The sequence below is a fragment of the Telmatherina bonti genome (genome assembly GCF_933228915.1).
Source record: "Telmatherina bonti genome assembly, chromosome: 11".
NCBI classification, from domain to species: Eukaryota; Metazoa; Chordata; class Actinopteri; order Atheriniformes; family Telmatherinidae; genus Telmatherina; species Telmatherina bonti.
In genome coordinates, this window is record NC_136629.1 from 25692742 (window position 1) to 25714402 (window position 21661).

The 21661-nt window shown below is 39.4% G+C and overlaps 1 protein-coding gene across 4 annotated transcripts in view; it reads left to right on the forward strand.

Moving 5' to 3' along the window:
* The window catches only part of LOC306762828 (A-type potassium channel modulatory protein KCNIP2), a gene marked incomplete at both ends in the record, with an annotated part of 103484 nt that overhangs the window by 61360 nt on the left and 20463 nt on the right, over positions 1 to 21661 (forward strand). For 2 of the 4 annotated variants that reach the window (XM_079249453.1, XM_079249456.1), the window contains one exon: positions 19595 to 19700. The exons of the other annotated variants lie outside the window; for them this stretch is intronic. In XM_079249453.1, coding sequence (XP_079105579.1) covers positions 19595 to 19700 — 106 coding nt within the window. Of the gene's footprint in view, positions 1 to 19594; positions 19701 to 21661 lie in introns of those variants that run through there. 4 annotated transcript variants of the gene reach the window in all.

Here is a 21661-nt window from a genome sequence, read left to right on the forward strand (position 1 = left end):
GATCAATCCCAGCCCTTCTGGGCTCAGAAATAAAAATAAATTAGCCTGAAATGCACATAATAGTTCCACTTGAAATATTACATCTGCACTGCCAAAGATTATACTGATCAAATAAGACAAACAGGTCATATTAGTGGGGGTGCTATTTAATACTAGATCTTATTTTGTGTATTGACGGATTTATTTGTTGTTCATGATGCCTTTTAATGATATTGTTTTCCCACTACAGTAAAAATAAAAGGCAGCAGTTTTGCTTAAACAGTAAGTGTTTTCCCCTGTCAGAAAAGCAACATTAATGTTTTCTTTGTCATCAATAGTGCCAAAACTAAACTCCACTTTATTCATGTAGCACTTAAAAACATTGATAGGTGTTTTTTTTTTTTTTACCAGAATAAAAGTATAAAAAAAAAAAGTATAAAAACAAGATTGGCCAGAAAAAGAAAAAGTTCAATCAAGTATAAAAAGATAATTAAATAAAATAATAATAATGAAAAAATTATTTTCACTGGTTCCACAGTAGTGATCCAGCTGCAGGAAATGCTTGGTCACCTCCATGTTTCCTCTCTGTTGTGGGGTTGGTTAAACGTGTGATGGCGTGTTTTAAGCTTCTTACAGCTGTATTTTCAGTTTGAGCCTCAGTTTTTTGGATAAATAATTTCTGCTTGTTTTGCCCCCGATAACAAATTACCCTGAAAAAGTCAGTCAATATTTCACACTAAGTCCATACTAACTGGCTTGTGAATTACATTAGTTTGTAATGAATAGCCTTAAGGACGCACTACAGAACCATTGCAGATTTTCTCAGTGGTGCACCCCCCACTGACGGCTAATTCGCCATCCATCTTGTATCCTGTGCTGCGCGTTTCCTACAGCCAGTAAAATTATCTTAATTTGCTTTGTTTTATCTTCTTGTGTCTTTTTCTTTTTTCTTTTTACTTCCAATTTTGCATTTCTGTGTTTTGTTTTTTTTTTCCAAATCAGTCACTATACGTTCCAAACAGCCGCTGTGTTTCCATGTGTGTGACATGGTGTGTGAAGTGAGACGCTGGCTTAATGACATGCGGCACACAGAAAGAAAAACTTATAGTTGACTTTCTCAGCTATGGGACGCTGCTGGACAGTAGCAGCTCCAGAAATGTACTTAAAGGAGGTCGAGATGCCATCAAACGAGTCTGGAACGCAAAGTTTGAGCGTTGGAAAGTTATGTAATGCTTCTTTTAAATGAATCATGTTTGAAGATTGCTAAGTTTGAAAGATATGGATTAAAAAACAATCCACGCTGCAGGGAGCAAACTTCTACAGAGGATGTTTGTTTCTTGCAGAGTTTAGCTCGTTAACATGCAGCAACCTCTGCGCCCTTTTTACCGGAAAAAGACTTTCACAAGGGCTGCAGAGTATACATATGAGCACCACGAAATAGTCGCATTCATTTCCTTCCTTGGAGTAGAAGTCATTTGTTAGCGGTGCTGACATTTTTCTAAATGAAAGTGGGTGTTAATCTTCTTCCAAAGGCTATAAGAACTTTTTACTTTCTAATTAATAATGCCTGATTACTCCGTCCATTTGTAGCTCCACCTCTCTTTGCCAGGGTTATGTATAACTTCACAGCACTAAAGGTAAATACACATATTGACTGAAACTGACAGGGACACAGTGCTCCATAGACTCATTCTTTCTGCAGCCCACTTGTGGCTCTGATCAAAGTGATTGTGTTATCAACTGTTCAGTCTAAGCAGCAGCCTTGACAAAAAACATGCAGAGCATTGTGTGCACTTGTGTCCTTGAGCCTGTGCTGCTGTTTACTGTTTTTTATGATGAAAACTCTGCAACATGGACTGAAGAGGAGTTTGTGTTGCAGCTGCTCTGACTTCATGAGGTTTCTATATTCAGAGTTCAACATTTCAGTGTTTAGTAGTCTGAAGGTTGTTTGCCTTCCGATTAAACATAAACGAGAGAGCCGTCATACTACTGAGATGAGGTGTATAAACTGTTTCTGCATTTCCTCTTAATGCATCTCCCCTGCGCGCCTGTAGACTTTAGTTAAGCATTGTCACCTCCACACACACCCTCTTCCCTTTGACAAACCTGTCTGACGCTTTCCTTGTGACAAAAATTGACACTAAACATCCATTTTAAGCTGAATGAATAAAACATAGGCTGAGTGTGATCGCAAATTCAGACAAGTGCTCAGAGGCAGAGGGGGTTGTGTGATCCATGGGCGCTCCTGTACACGCATGCATATGGAGCTCTAAGTCATATCACAGTATGTGGTAATGACACTCTCAGTGGGAAGAGAATCGTTCATTACCATTAGGATAACTTATTCTAAGCTAATGTCGCCCGCTTGTGTGCTTTACCATCGGGGTAAAGAGGAGACACAGTGACAGACTGAGCTGGGTGTCGCCTCATGTCAGTGCTTAATAGGCAATATGACAACCCAGCAGGAAACGAGATCGAAGAAGCATTTTTGTTAACTTTCAGGAGCTGAGACAAAGAGAGATCTTTTCATCAGTTTACAACGTTTTGTTCCACTTCACTTGTGATCACTGTTTTCGCTGCAGGCAAAGTTGACAACTGTTTTGTCATGTGACTGCATGGCAGTAAAAGAAAGGATACCTATAAGAAAGGAAAGGTAGGGTGGAAAGTGTCAAGGCAAAAAAAAAAAAAAAAAAAAAAAAAAGGGACAGAAAAGAGGAGAAAAAAGCAACCGTCTATCACGTCGGAGCACTCACACTTGTTTTGTCACCAGACGAGAAGATTCACACTTAAATTATCTTTCTTGCACTCGTATCCTTTTCCGTCTGTTGTTGTCACCTCCTGACTCGCACGTTCATAATGAAGATAAAAAGGTGGACTAAAAATAAACTCCTTTGTCAAGGTCAAAGCCTGGAGGCCTTGCAGGAAGTTAAAAATAACAGCTTTGTTTTACATGTGCTGCCAATTTTATGCACAAGCGGTGGCTTTCCAGATCAGGTTATTTAAGGAAAAGCGACAGTTGGTTAGTAGTTATTTGTACTCTCAGTGTATGCTGAATAATCCCTGTGTATATCTGTTGCTTGCTTTATTATCCTTTGTTTTCTCTGGCGTTAGTCCCACTTTTTAGCCCTAATCTGCTCCATGCTGTCCACATTTCACTCTGTCCCAATCTGCTGGAGTCATCGCTTTGCCTTGGTCTGCCTGCCAGGTAATGAACCTTTTACGTTGACGTGGCATCCACAGTTTCTTCTTCTGATATCCAAGATGATTGATAGCCAGTTACCGACTTTTCTCCCCCGAGAGGCCCTCAAGCTTCCTCTCAGGAGAGGTTGCGGTAAAGGCATGAAACTACAAATAAGTGATTAAATTTCAATTTTCGGCCAGCGTGAGCTGCATTGCTGTTGGACGATACGTTACATCAGGCTGTTTTTGTCATTCCTCATCTGTCTGAAGAGAAGCTCTATCATCCGGTGCAAGGCAGCCTGTTGATCTTCAGCTGCTTGGAGGTCAGTTTGTTGTGCCTGGGGGATTTCAGGTGGAAGCCATGACCCTCTCACTTCATCACTTCTGCACATCTCCCTTCTGCCCCACACCTCTGTTCCTGTGTAGTGAAAGCTCTCTCAACATGTGTCATCTTTTACAAGCCAGCTCCTTGAACTGCCTTCAACCTCCTCCTTCTAACCCTCCCACCCCCTAAGAAATGTGTGAAACATCACCATCATGTGTATACACACTCCTCACTTGTGCTAAAAATAAACCCCTATTAGTAGCAGTCTGAGTGTGATGTGGCGCAGGGGTGAAAGGGGTAAAAGGGAGGGAGGACAAGAGAAATTATATGCAATGTGCAGGGGAGGAAAAAAAGGGTAAGGTTGTATTTTGTATCGTTGCTGTATGATTAGAGTTCTCTAAACAAAATGCATTGATTAGAAAGGTGGATGGGACCTTCATTCCTTCCAGTGTGTGAAAATATGCAGCCGATGTCTTGGCTTGATGCCACGTTGAAGACATGACCTCGTTCCAAAGATGTGGGAAAGGACGGATGTTTTAAAAGCAAAATCTCTTTAACTTTCACTGGTGATTAAGACGGGAGGTTAAAAAAAAAAAAAAAACACAAGCAAAGAAGGGCTACTATTCAGGGTCCAGCATGGTCATATAAAACAGGCTGAAATGTTCTTCTTCTGCGCATGCCTCCCAGTACTGAACATTCATCTCATTCTAAAATTTTTAACACATATTTTATTCAATGTAATTGATCTCAAAATTATTTGGTTTGATAAATATTGTGCTGTGATTTGAGCACAAAGTGTCCCGAATATATGTGCAAATATGCATTACTGTTGTTCTGTTTACCGTGAAAAACTCACAATGAGTGTTTTTCGCAGCAAGCAGCGAGGACCTAATGTGCTGTGTGATTAAATTTGTATCAGGAAAAACAGAAGAGTGCGATCACAGTTCGCTTCAGTTTTATCTGTTCCTCTGATTGTTTTTTCTCAGAAAAAGCAATCAAAGCTAAATACACCATTTTTCCACTTTGCACATTTAGATTTTTTATATTGTTCTTGTGTAAAAGAAGTCAAAAGAGACAAAACCTGGATTTGTTGCATGTGTGTTGCTGTCCCTGGTGCTGAAATGCTCTTCAGGGTTTCTTTTGTTCCTGTTTTCCTTTTAACCTCAAATTTATGTTTTGTTTGTTTGTTCGTCTTTTGAGTTGATCAAAAAAAAGCAATTAAGTGGAACATTCTCACATCTAAAACTTCTGTTTAAACATAAAAAACGACCTCAGTAGACAAAAATATTTATCATTGCTCCACCATTTAGTAAAAAGATTACTTAACAGCCTACCTGCTTGCATCATCATCACTGCTTCCCTATAGGATGTATGATGTCCTCACAACCTTTCTCATGCCATCATGTTGTCCTCTTTCTGTCCAAACCAATAACCACAACAGATTTAAAGGTTTTGTCAAAACAGTTTGCAATATTTTCAGATGGTTGATTGGAGTGCTGGATTATGCCAATGTAGCTTCCACTGTCACAACCTCCTTTAAACACTTTATGAGCTCATCCACCACATCCATGCTTCCGTTGAAATGTGTGTGTGTGTGGTTTGATGAGTTTGGTGATTTTCATTGTAATCTATTTCTGGCATGAGAAATTGCCCCTTCATATGATAAAGTTTACATTGAACGTTAAACCTTGCTTTTCTTTCAGATGTGGTGCAGTTGTACTGCATGTTAACATTTTCATGTCACACAAACAGTTAAAAAATACTGATACAAATAAGTTGGGCAGAGAAAATTACTTACAATAAAAGAAACAGAACATTGAGTCTCACATTTTTTTAAATTGCCATTATTGTGCTTTTTAATTTCATGTTTCTAGTGACATCACTCAAATGGATTTAGTGGAAATGGCAGTTTCATTAATATTGCACATTTCATTACATGTAAAGTCAATCTGCTGCGGCTAAAAGACGGCATGAGAAACTATAATACATTCTTGTAGACAACAAAACATACACATAAAGGTAATCCTCAACTATATATGACCTTTAACATGGCTCATGGGAAAAAACAAGTTAATAATATAAATGGGAACTGTTTCAGGTTAAATAATGCCCATTGTACAATATTTACTTTAGCTAGTTTGTGTAATGAGTTACCCTGAGGATCCGTAATACAGCCACACACGGAGTTCTGGACAAATGACCAGTTTATTGGTGAAGGAGTATGAACAGAAGATCAGTCCGGGGGAATGGTCTGCAGAAGAAACCAGGCAACAGCTGGGAGGTAAACAGGATGGCAAAATACTCGTCCAGGCAACGACAAGGCTCAGAGATCCAAAGACAGGCAGGGTCGGTAACCAGAAGATCCGAAAAGTTGCGGTGTCCGTCGAGGGCAAGGCAAGGAGGGTAATCCAGGGGCATAAAGCAGAAGGTCGGCAACTGAGGATCAATCCGTAGACCGCTGGAACAAAACTAGACATAGGTCTGATTATTATCTGGCAGAGAAGGAGGGATTGGAGGGAGCTTAAGTAGGCAGTGAGAGAAAAGGAAACCAGGTGAACTGAATGAGAAATCAGAGGCAATTAGGAAGCCAGCAGGTGGATCGAGTAACCAATGATGAGCGCCAGGAAATCAGGATGGCAAAAAACATGACAAGTTTGGACTTTTAAGTTTGTATCTTCTAACAACATAAGTGTTGTAAACTGTTTATCTGTGACCTGCCAAGGGGCAAAAGATGTAAATTAAAAGTAATGCTAATACTACACACTTTTTTTTTTTTTTTTTTTTTTTTTTTTAAACTTGCATTCATTAATGTGTCCCTTTTTAAATAAATAAAATATAGTATAAATAAAATCTAGTAAATTAGAGGAAAAAAAACATCCTCAACAGATTTGAATTTAATTCTGTAAACAACTGAGACCTAAATCTGATAAGCAGAGTGATCAGATTATATCCGCAGGCTTCCAATGTTAAGAAAAGGTTTAGTTTTAGGAAGGCAATTTTTAATAAATTCTTTACTCACAACAGGTTATAAAAGCTAAATCCCAAGCAGTAAAAAATAGACTTAAAAAACTGACTTGAACATGACTTTGGTTGCAGTGGAAAGATAAACCGCATTGAATGCAAAATATTGGATTAGTGGTTACTTCATAATGAAAAACCATTACTGTAGTGCTGCCTTTACTTTACATTTAAATGATGACATAATCATCCAGAATGGTCTTAAAAAATTAGGCCAAGCAGGATGAAACCAGTTCAAGTGTTGGAGTTTCAACTGTAAATGAGAGCATTCGCTTCTTCCTCATTATATAACGAGTTTCTGTATTTCCAGATATGGACAAACAGGTTCAGGGATGAATGTGGAAGTGATTCACGTAATACAGTCTATAGGTTATTCATCATAATGCACAGATATAACTCCCATTGCAGCACTGTTTCTTCTCTCAGGATGAATGAAATAAGCATCTTTGTTTCTAAAAACACAGAGACATGCTGGACATGGAATAAAACACCACTTTCCACATTCAATCTGCATGTACTCCAGACTTACAATCCGAAAGTTCAGAACATTCAGTTTTACACCTTTGTGACTCATTCCCAATATTTCAGTTTTAAGGAGAAATTTTTAGTAGTATTTTGATAAATAATTAATTTTCTAATCATCTTTTTTCCACCCAGCTCCTCTGTCATTAAAGGCTAACTAACTCAATGGAAAGGCATTTTCCACCCTTCGTTGACAAGTTCCTCTGGCCATTGGATAAATTTCCTGCTAACTATAGACATCAGAGCAGCTAATGAATCTAACTATAGCTATGTTACACCTCGGGAAGCGCAGTTACACTTCTGCTGCTGTATGCACAATGTGCACGTCTGATTCTTGTTTACCGTTGAGGTCTATTGTTTTGCAGTCTTTTTCTGAATGCTTAGGAGAGCATGGTGGTGATAAGGTTTCCAGTCTTTTTTTTTTTTAATGTAAATGTGAAAAGAAAGTTGAAGTACTGTGGTAGTACTGTTTAGGGAAAGTGTATTGGATCCTCTTGACCTTGTGCACACAGAAATATCTTATCAATGTTATTCTGAAAGTAAAACATGTTTTTTGTTAGTATTGTTGTTTAAATCATAAGGCTCCAGCTGCAAAATAAATAGAAATAAGGTAACGAAAGACATTATGCAAGTGTGTGGCACTCTGCAGCTAAAATCTGGGATACAGTCCAATAGTCAGTAAAATTACTTCCTATTGTCATTTCCTAAGCATTTTTTTTTTTTTTATTTAATGACATTTGGAAACCTCCTGGGTGAAGGGAGAGAGAGAATTACTTACGGACGATGAAAAGATGGCTGTTTTGCAGTGACGGTCCTACCACATTTAATAAGCCAATTATGTGAGTCTACAGTATTTAATCTACAGCTGTTCAAAGTATATTCCACAGAAGGTTTGTCTAATAGATTTCAGAGAATTTGTAAGATGTTTATTAACTTAGTATAATAAAATGTTTTCTAAAATAGTTCATCATTAAAAGAGAAACAGGAAAAAAAGTCATAATAGTGAGTAGCTCTCACAGGCTGTGCCCAGTCACCCTCCTGTCATCATATTTAGACATGAATCCTAATTAGTTTGACTGTTTGTAAATGAAGGAGCACTGAAAGTCTGTTGCAGGATATCACTGAATAGAGTAATCTCTTCTTCTTTTTTGAAGGTTGGCATTTAGATTCGAGCCGGCTTTTATCGTGGCTGCGACTTCTGGGTCATTTTACTCGGTCAGAAAGATTCTTAAGCTGAAAAGACGATTTGACGAAAGTCCTTTAAAACAAGAACAGGATACAAAAACAAATGGATTAAAACAGGAAGTAAAACAAGCACAGATGCAAAAAAAAGGAAACTATTTGAAGGTTTAATCAAGGTAAACGAGAACATAAAACATTGACATCTAAATAACAAAGAAAACACTAAAACATAATCAGTGAGTATTGCAAAAATGCATATATAATGGCAATCATGACAAAAAAAATAAAAATAATGAACTCATTCTGAGAAACTTTTAATCAGGTTTATTCCACTGTTTTGCAACCACTCTTTTTAGATGCTGCTTGTCTCTTTCTCTATGTGACATGTTTTGTAACAGACAGAAAGGAACAAAGAAAAGGGTGCACATCCGTTCTCTCCACTAGGGAGGCTGGCGATCAGAGACACTGAAAGTCTGATGGGCCCCAGCTGGGACAGAGCTGTCGTGTCTACTCAGCCACCCAGGCGTGAGGAGGGCAGACCTCGAACAGGGACAACCTTGAGAAACTGTGCTGCTGACCTCCAGTCAACATCACAGACGGAAGGCAAGAGAGAGTGAGAAGAGGTCAGAAGTGTGGAGAGGCGAAACAACAGAAAATAGATTTTGCCAATCAGGGTGTAAAGTAATGCAGAAAGTAGAAAAAACAGAAGTGAAGTAAAGTATCGTCTCGACGAAAGACACCCTGTAGGAAGTAAGTTAGCTCAACATGAAAACTATAGTATGTTCTGCTTTTGTTTGGCTTTTTTTTTTTTTTTTTTTTTACATAAAAAATTAGTCATTTCTTTCCTACCCTTGACTGCTATCTTTTTCCATCTTTTCTTACATCTTATTATAACCTTAATGCCATAGCTTGCCACCACTTTACCTCGGCATCAGCTACTAACACACAATTTCTTCTTACATATTAGCATTTATAGTCATAAACACAGTTGTTGAAAAATGTTGCACTGCCTCAACTAACTGAAATGACATAGGAAAGTAAAAATAGAAAGAAAATTTTTAATAAATAACTAAGTAGTCTGATAAATATATCTTGCCTTGCAGAGACACCGTCACTCGCCGACTGACGAAGCCCAATGCGGCTTTTTCTCTATTACTGTAAATGTCTCACTCGCTTGTCATTTCTCTCAAGTGGCGCTGTCATTTTTACACTTTGCATCAATTTGATGTCTGTCAGTCAGTTTTGTGCTTCAGAAACATTTGTGTGTGTGAGTGGGATTGCGCGTGTGCCTCTCGGTGGCTATGTCACAGCTGAGTGATATGTCCCGTAGTCAGGGGAATGGCGCAGCGTACAGCATTCAGAACAGATCGGAGGAAAAAGCTTTTCAAGAAAACTTTGCGTAACCTTTCTCTGACTATGGTACAAGCAGATATACATAATGTCAGGAAACCGACATTTAGAGGGAAAAATATTCAAGAAATGTTTTTTTATTTGGTTTTTTTTTTTTATGTGTGTGTTTGTTCACCAGAATATGTCTGTGTGCACTATTAATTTATATAAAGCTCCCATCGTGCTACAGTTTCAGCTCCATTGTTGTTAAAACCACTAAATCTTCTCTGATTTACCCAATCGATTGGTCAGAATAGTGCATTACAAGGCTTCTGATCACTGTTTGTTACTGATGATGATGATGAGAAAAAGAAAATCTGGATGACAGACAAGATTTTCAATGGAGACCAGAAAAGGTGTTTTTTATGGGAGAGAAGCTTTAGATTTGTCTTTTATGGCTCGCTACAACACAAAAAGACAGAAAGAGCAAAGCAGAAAAGCACATTTGAGAAAACAAAACAAAGATGGACTAAAAGAGCAGTGACGAGCTTTGCTGCTACATGAAGAAGAAGAAGCCCCGTTTCCAGGCTTGGTTGTCTTCCACAGACAAGTCTTCATGCCCTTGGTGAAAGACAAACATATTCAAATCGTATTCACTTGCAAACCAAACTATATACTCTACGAATGATCTATCAAACACAGTTCCATGTGTTAATAATACTATGATGTCCTTGAAAGGCTGCCAGAGCATGTATGAATAATAAATGGATATAAATGTTGCAGGGTCATATTCAACATGAGGGAGTGTGTTGTTGCGTCTTTGGTTCATGTTTTTCTCATTTTGTTTTTATTCCTTTTTTAAATGTTAGCTTTCACCCCGTGTGTCACCATCCTCCTTGTGATTGTCAAAGTGAGCCCCTCCCTTGTTCCTACGCTACGTAGGCACCTCGGTGACAATTCACACCCGTCTCTCAGTCGTAGTGGTGTGCTCAGCCTGTTCCTGCTCTCTGTTCTGCTGCTTCCCTGCTGTTTTGTCTGCTTGTCTGTCTGCCAGTCTGCATGATGTCAGTCTGATTCCATCTCAGTTTTCCCAGATCCAAGCCTTGTGTGAGTTGCATGTGTATGTGCACTCACACATACACATGCGCATGCACATACACTCACATGGTCATGTGTGATCTCATCAGTTCCCACCTCCGGTTCTCTAAATCTGATTCCTCTCAGAGTTATTTATAGCTGTGAGACCCACTCCACTCCGTGTAACACGTCATGACCTGTGCTCCTGCCTGCCTTTGTGGAAAAAAAAGTAGCACAAGACACTTAAAAGCAATTTTGTCAGGTGTGAGACTGTGTGTGTTTGTAGCTGATTTCCAGGAAGCATTTTCTCTCTCATAATGTGTTTCGAGGTTTTTAGAGAAGCTCTACTTTTTCTGTTTTAACAATAACTTGCAAAATGTTCTGTTGCTGTAATGACCTTTCATGCAGAAAATGTGTAGCATGTGCTGGCAGTAAGATGAGAAAAGCATAGTTTTTTTTTTTTAAATCTTTAAAGCTCCTTTTGGTAAACTCCCAGGTCATCTAACATCTTTATTTAATCATAAAAACACACTGCACACTGTACTCAATCCCAAAAATATCTCACCCCTGAGAGCCACAGTTTTAATTCCGAGCTTGGGAAACTGGCTTTCAAGGTTATGAGAGGATAATAACTTTTAACCAACTTAAATTGCAATTGTTAAAATGAGATGGATGTTCTTTTTTTTTTTTAAATAGAAGTTTCCCTGTCAGTCGTCTTCAACTTACAACAGCTGCAAAAGTGGATGAAATATTCACATTCTTCATTCTTTACTAAAGAACGAGAAAAAAAGTCATCTGTCCTAAACAAAATATTCTTTCATAACTAAAACTCCTTCGCTAAAGGTATAGTCTGATGTTCATTTAGCATGCGAATATCAGATGTAACCTGTGTATTAAAGTACTTGTGGTTCCATGTGTTGTTGTACTGTGATGGACTGGCGACCTGTCCAGGATGTCTGCTGCCTCTCACCCAGTGATTGCTGGGATAGGCTCCAGCTTTCCAGCAACCCTGAAATGGATTAAGCAGTTAAGATGAATTAATGAATGTGTTGCTGTAGGATAAAGTTGTTTCCACAAACTTATTGTTTATTTTTTCCTGTTATCAAACTGTTTTGTTCATTTAAATGATCAGAAATGTCACTAATGCTTTAAACAGTTATTTAAGATGACTGTTGTTTTCCTTACAGTTGACTAATCTGCATTTTTAATTTCTACAGAACCTGTCGTTTGTCATGACAGAACATATATTATGTATAAAGCTCTCAGTAATTCATAGTGAAGTTTAATAAATTGTATTATTTTCCTCTCAAATACACTGAAATAGAGGTAATAGCCTACACACATGTATACAAACACGCACACACACAAACACATTGTTTGGGCAAGATCTCAAAATAGATAGAAACAAATTTAGTAACTTGGTCATATTGAGGCTGCTGCAAATTCCATAAACCACTTAATCGGGGTTGTTCTGGCAGGTAGGTTAATGTTGTCACTGAGTAACATACACAAAACCAATTACTAGGACAATGACAGGCCGTTTAACACCTTCTAGTAAAGACTAAAAATGCATAATGTGGATGATATAATTCATTATAAAATCTCAGTTTATGACTCGCCATAAAACAAACTGCACTTTGTTTGGTAGACAGGAAGTTCAGGATGAGTAAAAGTCTCTAAAATGTTCTCATTAATTCATGCAATGATGAAAAAGTCATATTAACAAATTCAAGAACATCTGGCAGTGCAGTTGTTAGTGCTGTTAATCCACAGAAAAGTAACATTTCTCCCACAGAGGGTAAAATTTCGCATCTGATACAGTTGTGTGTGTGTATATATATATATATATATATATATATATATATATATATATATATATATATATATATATATATATATATATATATATATATATATATATATAATAAGATACACGTCTTTTAAAATAAGTTCTTTTGCTCTTTGTTCACAGTTCATTGACTTCCCACAAAAAGTGCTGTTCAGAAATAATTCTGCAGCCAAACATATTAGGCAAAAAAATGTGGGTGTATTACACTTTAGATTTTGGAGTGATTTTGATAACTTAAGCACAGTTTATAAGTGTGGGTCACACACGCAGTCTATCATGAAATAATGGCAACAATATGTGTCTGTTTAATCCATAAAAATTGGAAAACAGTAATTTATTATAATAATATTCATATTCATGAAGAAAATGTTGATCCAACCAATCTACTGTATAAACATAAATCTCTTCAAACTGTTGTTGTACCTTTTATTATGTGTGCTTAAAAAACAGTGGAGGAGCAGGAAAAGGATTTGAAATAATTGCTTTGTAGGAGGCAACTCTTCTGTGGAATAACCCCACTTTGTGTGGGCTTATGTGTTTATTTGTGAGTCTCCTCTTCAGAATACTAATGGGTTGCATGGCCTGCACAGCCATGATAATGAGGTCTGTCATGTCCACAGTGTAATATGAAGGAGACGGAGTGCAGAAACTTACCTATGAACGATTGAGTACACGCGGCACTGTGTACTATATTACTATGTTATAACAGACATATGTATACTGGATTAATATAACAGATGAGATGGGAGTGTCTTTCGGTGTCCTTTTCACCAACACATGGGTCTGCATTAAAAAAAGACGTGGAAGGTGTGTAGTTTTGTGTAGAGCCAAACCTTGATGCTGTGCGTCGTATCCATGACGACAGGCTCCCTCTCTCTCACCTTGAGTCTGCTCTGCTCTTGCTCGCTCTCTAACAGTTGACAGGTTTAACACAATAGAGCATTTGACCGAGTCTTGCTGTCTGAGACAATCACGACTTTCTTTCCACCCCTCCTTCTATTCCTCCTTTCCTCATTTCTCCACGGTTACCCGCATTTTATTGTATTCCCTGATGTAAACAACTGGTTGCACATATTGACTCGAACAAACTGGCTCTCTGTGTGGCTAAAGATTCCTGATATCCATCTGGTTTGTGTGTGCCTTTGCGCTTGAATGTGTTTTTACACTTGTTCACCAACCTTGCGCTTCCTGTCCACCCTGTTTGACATTGCAGGGTTTTGCGTTTGCAGTGTAGACACATCGGTCCTCTGCTATAGGTTGGATCATTTTGTGCTTTTTCATTAGCTGCTGAGTCAGCGTCGCGTCAGCTCCACGTGCTTTCTGTCATTGTCCCTATTGTCCTGCTCTCTGTTCACTTAAATACCAGCAGGTGGGCTATGAACCTGGCAACATCAGTTGTCCATATCTAAATGGGTATGAGTCAGTGTGTATGAAGGCTACATTCAGCCTCGCCACCACAGTAAGTGTCTGAGAAGACATTACGCATGCTGTGATTAAGAGGCTATTTTGTCTTCTATGGATTCATTTGAGGTTAGTCATTTTGTTGCTGGAGCTGCTCAGAATTACTTTTTTTTTCAGGATTTTCTGTAAGCTGATAGATTCAATCCGTGATTCTTAGTAATTGCCTTGTCTGGCCAAACACCATGACATGGACAAGCTTTCAAGGCTGCACACATTCCTCACATATTGTACTGCCTTGCTAATGAGATGAGATAAAATCACTGATACTGCAAACCTGCTGCATACTTTCATGACTTTTATGTAAATTGCATAAGAGGTAAACCTTGAATATGCACGTGTGTGTGTGTGTGTGTGTGTCTGTGTGTAAGCCACTGTGCATTTGGATAAAGAAGCCACAGGGTATGTGTGCATTTGAAATAAATGTAAACACTTTAATCTATACTGACCTCTGCTGGAGGTGGGTTGAATTTGCATGTTTTTTTTGGTTTTTTTGGTGTCCGCTGTGTGCCTGTAATACACATTTCTGTTTGATGATGCCTCTCTGCATCCTGTGTGTTCCTACTACCCCATCTTTTTTTCTACTCGTCAGACTCACTTCTGTATTATTTTGTAGTTCTCTTTCCTCTCCTACAGTCTGTTGGTCTGTTTTTTTCCTCTCACAACCTTCTTTTTCATTCTCTTTCTTCTTTCCCAGTAGGCCCCTATTCATCCAGCACCTGCTCACTGGCAGTGTGAAATTCAGAATTCACTCATTCTGCATTTGATTCATGACATAAATAATACATTGTTCATTTCTAACCCTGTACACATGACTGGTTTTGTACTTTTTTGGATTTAAAAAAAAATAAAAATAAAAAATAGAGTCCCTACATTTCCAGCAGCTGTGTTACAGATTCCTGTTATTGCACTTGTTTGCTATGTGTCACAGTCACGAGTGTATTGTGTGTTGCTACTGGCCATAACTAATACAACAGCGTTGGTTTACATGACACACTGTCAGTACATATTGAATGAATGGCACCAAAGGCCCTATTCAGACTTGCTGATACGTGGCTTTTTTGTATACCTGCTTGATAGCATTGTCTAGTAAAAAAGGTCAAAACAGGTGATGCATGACCATGCGTGTTTGTTCATGTATGGGTTTCCACAATAAATGAAGCAAAATATTATGTCTGTGATTAAGCCCACAGAAGGAGGAGACGCCTGGCAATGCTCCTGATTAGCTTTGTGTACAGCTGTGTTATAACACAAAGTCATGCATTTCCAGATGATCAGGGTCGGTCTAAGTTGGGTATGCAGGCTTTTCCGTTGATGGTCATTGCGAATGGCTCTGAGGAGGGCATGGGAGGCTTTTATGCCTTTATTATTATGTCCACATTTCCTCTAACTTACTGGCTGTTTCATAAGAAAGGTGAGTTTGCAATCCGTGAGCAATTTTCATGGATTCATTTCGATCGACATCCTGCATATTTACTGGCTTGTTATCAGTATGAAATGTGTTCGCTGTTGCCCAGCAGCTTACACATTTTTTTTTTAATATCAGAGAAGAAACTGTTAGTGAAAAGAATGATTACAAGCAAACAAGAAAAAAAAAGTGAGAAAATAAAGAAAAAAAAGGATGTTTAGTAAAATTAGCAAAACGTTAAAATCAAATTTAAGTCGACTGTTTTTATATAATCAACAAACGCGTGCTTGATCCTTTGTGTCAGGCGTCTTTTCTGTGAGACTGTTGCAGGGACAGAAAGGAAAGAGTACAGCAGTATGAGTTGATGGCACAATGTACATGAATGTAGAACAACTCCACAGCTCTTTAACTTCAATTGAATCCTATAGGTGTGTGTCAAGTGTTTTGTTTGATCTCTGCCCTTTGTGCCCACTAGATGTCCTAGTCTATCTTTGCAAACGGCCATGTCCTTTCGTTTCCAGTCAAACCATCTCTTCCGTCACGTTGGATTGTATCTTATTGATCATCTGTCCAGCCTACCTCACAGTGAGACGCCAACGGCATCGTTGTTAGGAAGACGGCTATCTCTTTATTAACTGAAAATGCTCTTTGAGTGTTTATCTGTGATCTCACATGATGCAGAAAGCTTTGGTGAAAATACAGTTTGTGATGGCAGCACTGTGACTTTACAATCATATCAATCTGAAGTCCTCTGTGCTCCCACAGACCATTTGGCATTCATATTTTTTTTTCCATTTGTGTGTGTGTGTGTGTGTGTGTTTTCCTAAGCATGGTTTAGCCAAGCGGTACTGAAGCAGAGATCAATAGTCACGTTCTTTAATTAGTGCAATTTTATTTAGAGAAACACATATAAGGGTCCAAAGAGCAAAATAAAAGCATAATAACTAAGTTGTTGTCAAACTTTGAGCTTCAGCATTGTAGAACGACTAGTATTCCTATAATTTCTGCATTTTATCATAACTTTTTTAATTGCCTCAGCTCACAGTCCATCTACCTGAAGTGATCTGATGGGGCTCATATGTCAAAACGGCAGATTCATAACAATCTCCTGAGGTTTTAAGCTTGACGCAAGCCAGCAGTACATGTAAATGCTGACACATGAGTCAATAAAGCCATTCACTTCAGTCTATCATGAAAGCCATGAACCCAACAGTGCAAATGTGAGCAACAATCTCCTCGGCTTAGCATCTGTCATTTGATCCACTTACCCTCACTGCTGACGTCTCACAGCATCCTTTACAGTATATTTAGAAGCAGAGTAAATTTGGAAAAATCAATAATAGCTGAAGGGGAAAGTTTGTGGATTTTGTTCCTAAAGCTAAGGTGATTCCAACTATTTCAGGTTTTAGCGTAAAGCAGTAAAAAAGAGCTGATATTGTTGGGTTTTTAAAAAAATTCCTCAGTCAAAGATTTCAGACACAGCTGAGAAAGACAAGATGATAAATGTTGAATCCTGCCTCTTATTACCTAGATTATTTTTTGACATGCAACAATGCACAATATATCTGTTCCTGGTACAAAGCTGAAGATGAACTTTCATCGTGTTTCAGATTCATTTATTAAACAGTTACGCCTTTAACCTGCCCACCAGCTATGCTTTCTATTATAATGCAGACAAAACAAAGATTCAGTGTTAGTGTTGCTTTATGAGGAAGAAATTGCTTCTGTTTTACTGGGATGAAATTCACTCAATCTGCAGTGCTTCCCATCCGTGTGCACACACTGCTTTGAAAAACAAAAAATCTATCCTATTATGCTTAATAGCTAATTGTTATAAAGCAAAAGAAAGGAGCAATGTAGAAAAATAATTGCTATCCTTTTGTAGGCTGCAAAAGGCTCATTACACAAGCAAAAGTCAGATGATGGACCCTCTTTTTAAAAAAAAAAAACAAAAAAAACATGTGGATGATGTTTATTAAATCAATGAAGCTCGAAAAGGGCAAGATAAAATGTAGCGTAAATTCACTCCCAAGATGTTTTTATTGACTCATTTGTTTCAACATCTGCAGTTGCATATTAGAAAAGTTACAGAAAATGGCACATATGACAGTGAATATATGTGAAATAAGAGCGGCTCCTTTTCTTACTACCTGCTGTCACACTGCTTGTGAAAGAATAATGGAGTAGAAGAGGACACATCTGCAGATTCAATTTTCTGTGGTGACAGCCAGAACAAGAGGAAAATACCTCCAGGAGAGGACAGGCGCTGTAGGGTAATGAAGAATAGAAGCCTCTTTCCTCTGTACATAGAAGAATCTGACCTTAGTCTTGAGTTTGTCCTTCCTTTGTTCCGTCAGGTTCTGACTTTTCATGCCATGGCTTTCCCCTCCCACCTGGTCTCATCCAGCAACATACCTTCTTTCATCTTCCTTTCCTCATCTCCATCTCTCCACTCAAATGACAAATCTTCTGTAAGTGAACCGAGAAATCCTTCCCAACCAACAGGTCAGGCTCAGGTTTCTCTTTCTGTCCTGTTGCGAGTGTGTGTGGCTCAATATCTCTCTGTTTACATTTTGCCATGTTTGCCATCAGAGCTCTACTCCAATACAACCCATATGCATTAGTGCCATAGTTATAAAAATCAGCGGCATGCTGTGTGTTTGCCGCCGTATCATGTTGGAGGACAGTGATGCGATATAACAGTTGGTTACGATCAACTCGTCTGACACGTCTGAGTGTGTGCATCTGTGGACATTAGGATTACCGACAGGGTCTGCACTGATCCTGTCGCCTAGATGGTGTGAGACTTTAATGAGGCATGCTGCTGTATTACCTGCTTGTAAATAAGCTACAGGAATGTCAAGAAAGAGGCACAACGACAGGGGAGAAAGTAGGAAGAGCACATTTGTCAAAGCCTTGCCTCTCTCTCAGTGCTTCTCTCCAAAGGAATGGACAGAAAGGGAAACACATCAGGACAGTAAAACAAAGAGAGGAGTACACCTTCTTTTTCGATTCAGTTATTTCCTCCTGCCTATAAGTGATACCCTCACAGGGAGTCATCCTGGGAGGGGCAGAATGTAAGATGGTGGGTAATGGTAACAGCCTGAATTGATTCTTGTTGATGCTTTTAGTAGCCCAGCATCCCATGAGTACTGATAAACAGTAGCATGATGTTTGGCACAGGAAATAACCTTATTCCTTCATGACTAAATGATGTCAATAAGCCTGACAGGACTGTGTTTATGCAGGCTGTTTTTTCACATATGACCTAACATACATCGATAGTTATTACATACAACCTCTTTATCGCTCATCTGGGATGATTTTTTCTCAATTTTTTACTTTTCTTTACTGGAGCCGGAAGTATTTTTCTCAAGCTGCTTTGATTTAGAGACATTTGAAATGTTAACTGGGTATGATATTGATCAACAGGCTGCAGAACAAATGCAGCCAAATACACGCTTTTAAATGATATTTGACTTTGGATGAACATAAATATCTTCTCTTTTTGTTAATTGTGCTTGAAACAGTCTCTTCTGGTTACCAAGGAAACCACATTGCACCAATTGATCAAGGTAATGTCACTGGAGAGGGAGGGCATGTCTAAACTTTTTTCACCACCCCTCCTAAACAATCTTTGCTGAAGTGTGTGTGTGTGTGTGTGTGTGTGTGTGTCCAGCCTGTTCTCCCTTGGACGATTAGTCTTTCTCCCTCTCTCTCTCATTTTCTATGCCATCTCCCACTCATCCTCTCCCCCTCATTTTATCTGCCGGTTCTCTCTCACTCCCTCTTTCCCCCTCACAACATTTGCTTCCTGACAACCACTGCCAAAGGACTAGTAGGCGCAGCATATCCCTCGATTCCATCAGCCGGCGAGGGCCTGAGGAAAAAAAAAAAAAAAAAACAGAGAGGAGAGAAACGGGGGGAAAAAGTTCAAACTTTCACCGAGGTTTATGTGACCCGGAAGTCCATATCGCAGCCTGTATCTTCATGACCCAGTGTGGAAGAAGTGAAGTTAACTGAGGTCAGAACTCTTCTTTCCTCATCACCCGGGTGCCTAGAGATGCATCATCTCATGTTCAAATACTTGGGATCGGATTGAAGTGGATGCAGGTGCAGAAGAAAGGTGGAAGAAGTCTCAGCTGGACTAAAGTGGACAAACTGCACAGGTTGGGTGCGGCAGTGTTGCTGGTCAGACTCGGTCCAGCCCGACCTGGCTCAGTGGCGCGGTGCTGGGCGATGACATACTGCACGGCGGACCCCCAAGATGCTGAGTCTGGATGGCTTGGAGATGATTGCTGTGCTGGTGGTGATGGCGCTCTTCATCAAGGTTTTGGAGCAGTTTGGGATGTTTGAGCCCGTCGGTGGGGAAGGTAATGGACTTTTTCTTGGTGTACTGATGGACTTTAAGTAAAAACTAAGATTTTAGGGTGCATTTGTGTTCAAGTAAGTGAACAAGTGAGTGCTTTCATGTACGCTGTCCTTTCCTTTTAGTTTTGACCGAGCTGCAGTCCTGTGTGAGGGTTTTCGGTTACCACCGGGCCATGCAACACACTCCCCCCCCCCCCCTCTTTCTCCCAAACACACACACACGTACTGAGAAACTTTAGCTGTGTGTGTGGCCTCTCTTTCCCCCTAGGGTGTGTGCTTTTACCTTTCAATCGATAACACTATGGACAGAGTGGGTCTGAGTGCTCTGTGGAGGCACTAGTCTCACAGAGGGAGTGTCAGGCTTACTTTTAGTACTTACATTAGCTTATAGCCTTTATATTAGGATGCATGATGACAGAAACTATGGCTTCACTGCAGATCATAGGTCAGCATGTTTTGTGGTCCAGTTGCCTTGATGTGTCTCGACTGACTTAATTTAGCTCATGAGACTTTAAGTAAATAATGTTCATTTTGCACCAAGAGGTAAAACCTTACATGAATCCTTCATGACTGTTTATTAATAAAATGTCACATTTTGTTGAACGATGTCTTTACAACCCATCAAACAACAGTTGGTCGTCATTGACGAGCCAACTGCCTACTCCTTGCCCTGCTCTGGCTCACCTCCCGGAGCTGTCATCATGCAACAAGGCCTGTTTTATCAGGATGACCCATACTTCGTCTCCCCCCCCCCCCCCCCCCCCCCCCCCCCAAGTCCAATCTGCTCAACACTGTTCACATTTGCTTATCACTGATCACATAGTGACAAAAGGAAAGATGGAACTCTTATCTCAGTTGTCACTCCAGGCAACGGTGGCACTTTGACAGCATCTTAAGCTTTCCTCTCCTGATAAGCATACTGACATCCAATTCTTCAGGTTTGAGTTGTTTTGAAGAATCAGTCCTGCAGTGTACTCAGATGAACACAGCATAGATTAAGTACCGGTATTTACTCTGGAAGATCATTCTGGATGCTTCGCTACCAGAAACACTCTTCATCCCTGATGCACCTGCTGGCCTGCACCCAGTAGTCAAGGTGTGCCAACAGTCCTGTCAGCTCAGAAATGTTCCTCTTGGGAGCATACCATCTATGCCACAGTCCTCTATGCAGACATAAATGAACACACATACATGCGCATTGGAGGCTAAACTTATATTTCAGTTTTACTCCGAGCAACAGTCTTCAGTATATTTTGACCAAGCTTTATTAAAAACTGCCGCCTTAATGAGAGTATGTGTGTCTTTGTGCCAACTCCCATGTGAGTACTTAAGCTAATGAATTTTTTTAATGGAGGATCTCAGTCCAGATGGCAGAATGAGTGTAGTGCTCAGACTGTCTGCAGGATCACTAAAGGGCTCAGAGCCTCTCTTTATATGAGTATGTGATATCCAGTTGATGCACGCACATACCCGCATAACTCCCCGAGTGTGCATGTGTTCAGGTGGAAAGCAGCTCAATATGCTGGGTATCTACAGTACATTGCTCACTACGTGACAGGTCAGGTTATCTTTTATGTCCATGTGTGTAAAACTGACACATGACAGTAATCTGTCTCTTTTCATACCCCTCCCTGCCTAATCCCACAGAGAGGGGGAAAGGAGATAAATAACTAGTTGTGGCTGAAATGTCTTATCTTCTCCCCTCTTGGTCAAATTGTTTTGCAAAACCCATACTGAGTCATCTACTGGTGTGACAGAGTGAGACATTAGAAATAATACATGACACATTGCTACTACTTAAATGAGCTGTGCTGCTGACCGTACATAAATTAAACACACTCATATACCCACTGAATGCTGCAGGCTTTAGTGTGGAAAAACAGATGAAACTGGAAATGCTTTACTGAGCGTGTGCAAGGTGCACTTTGGTCAGGAAGTTTATGAGGTACTGATAGATTTAGAG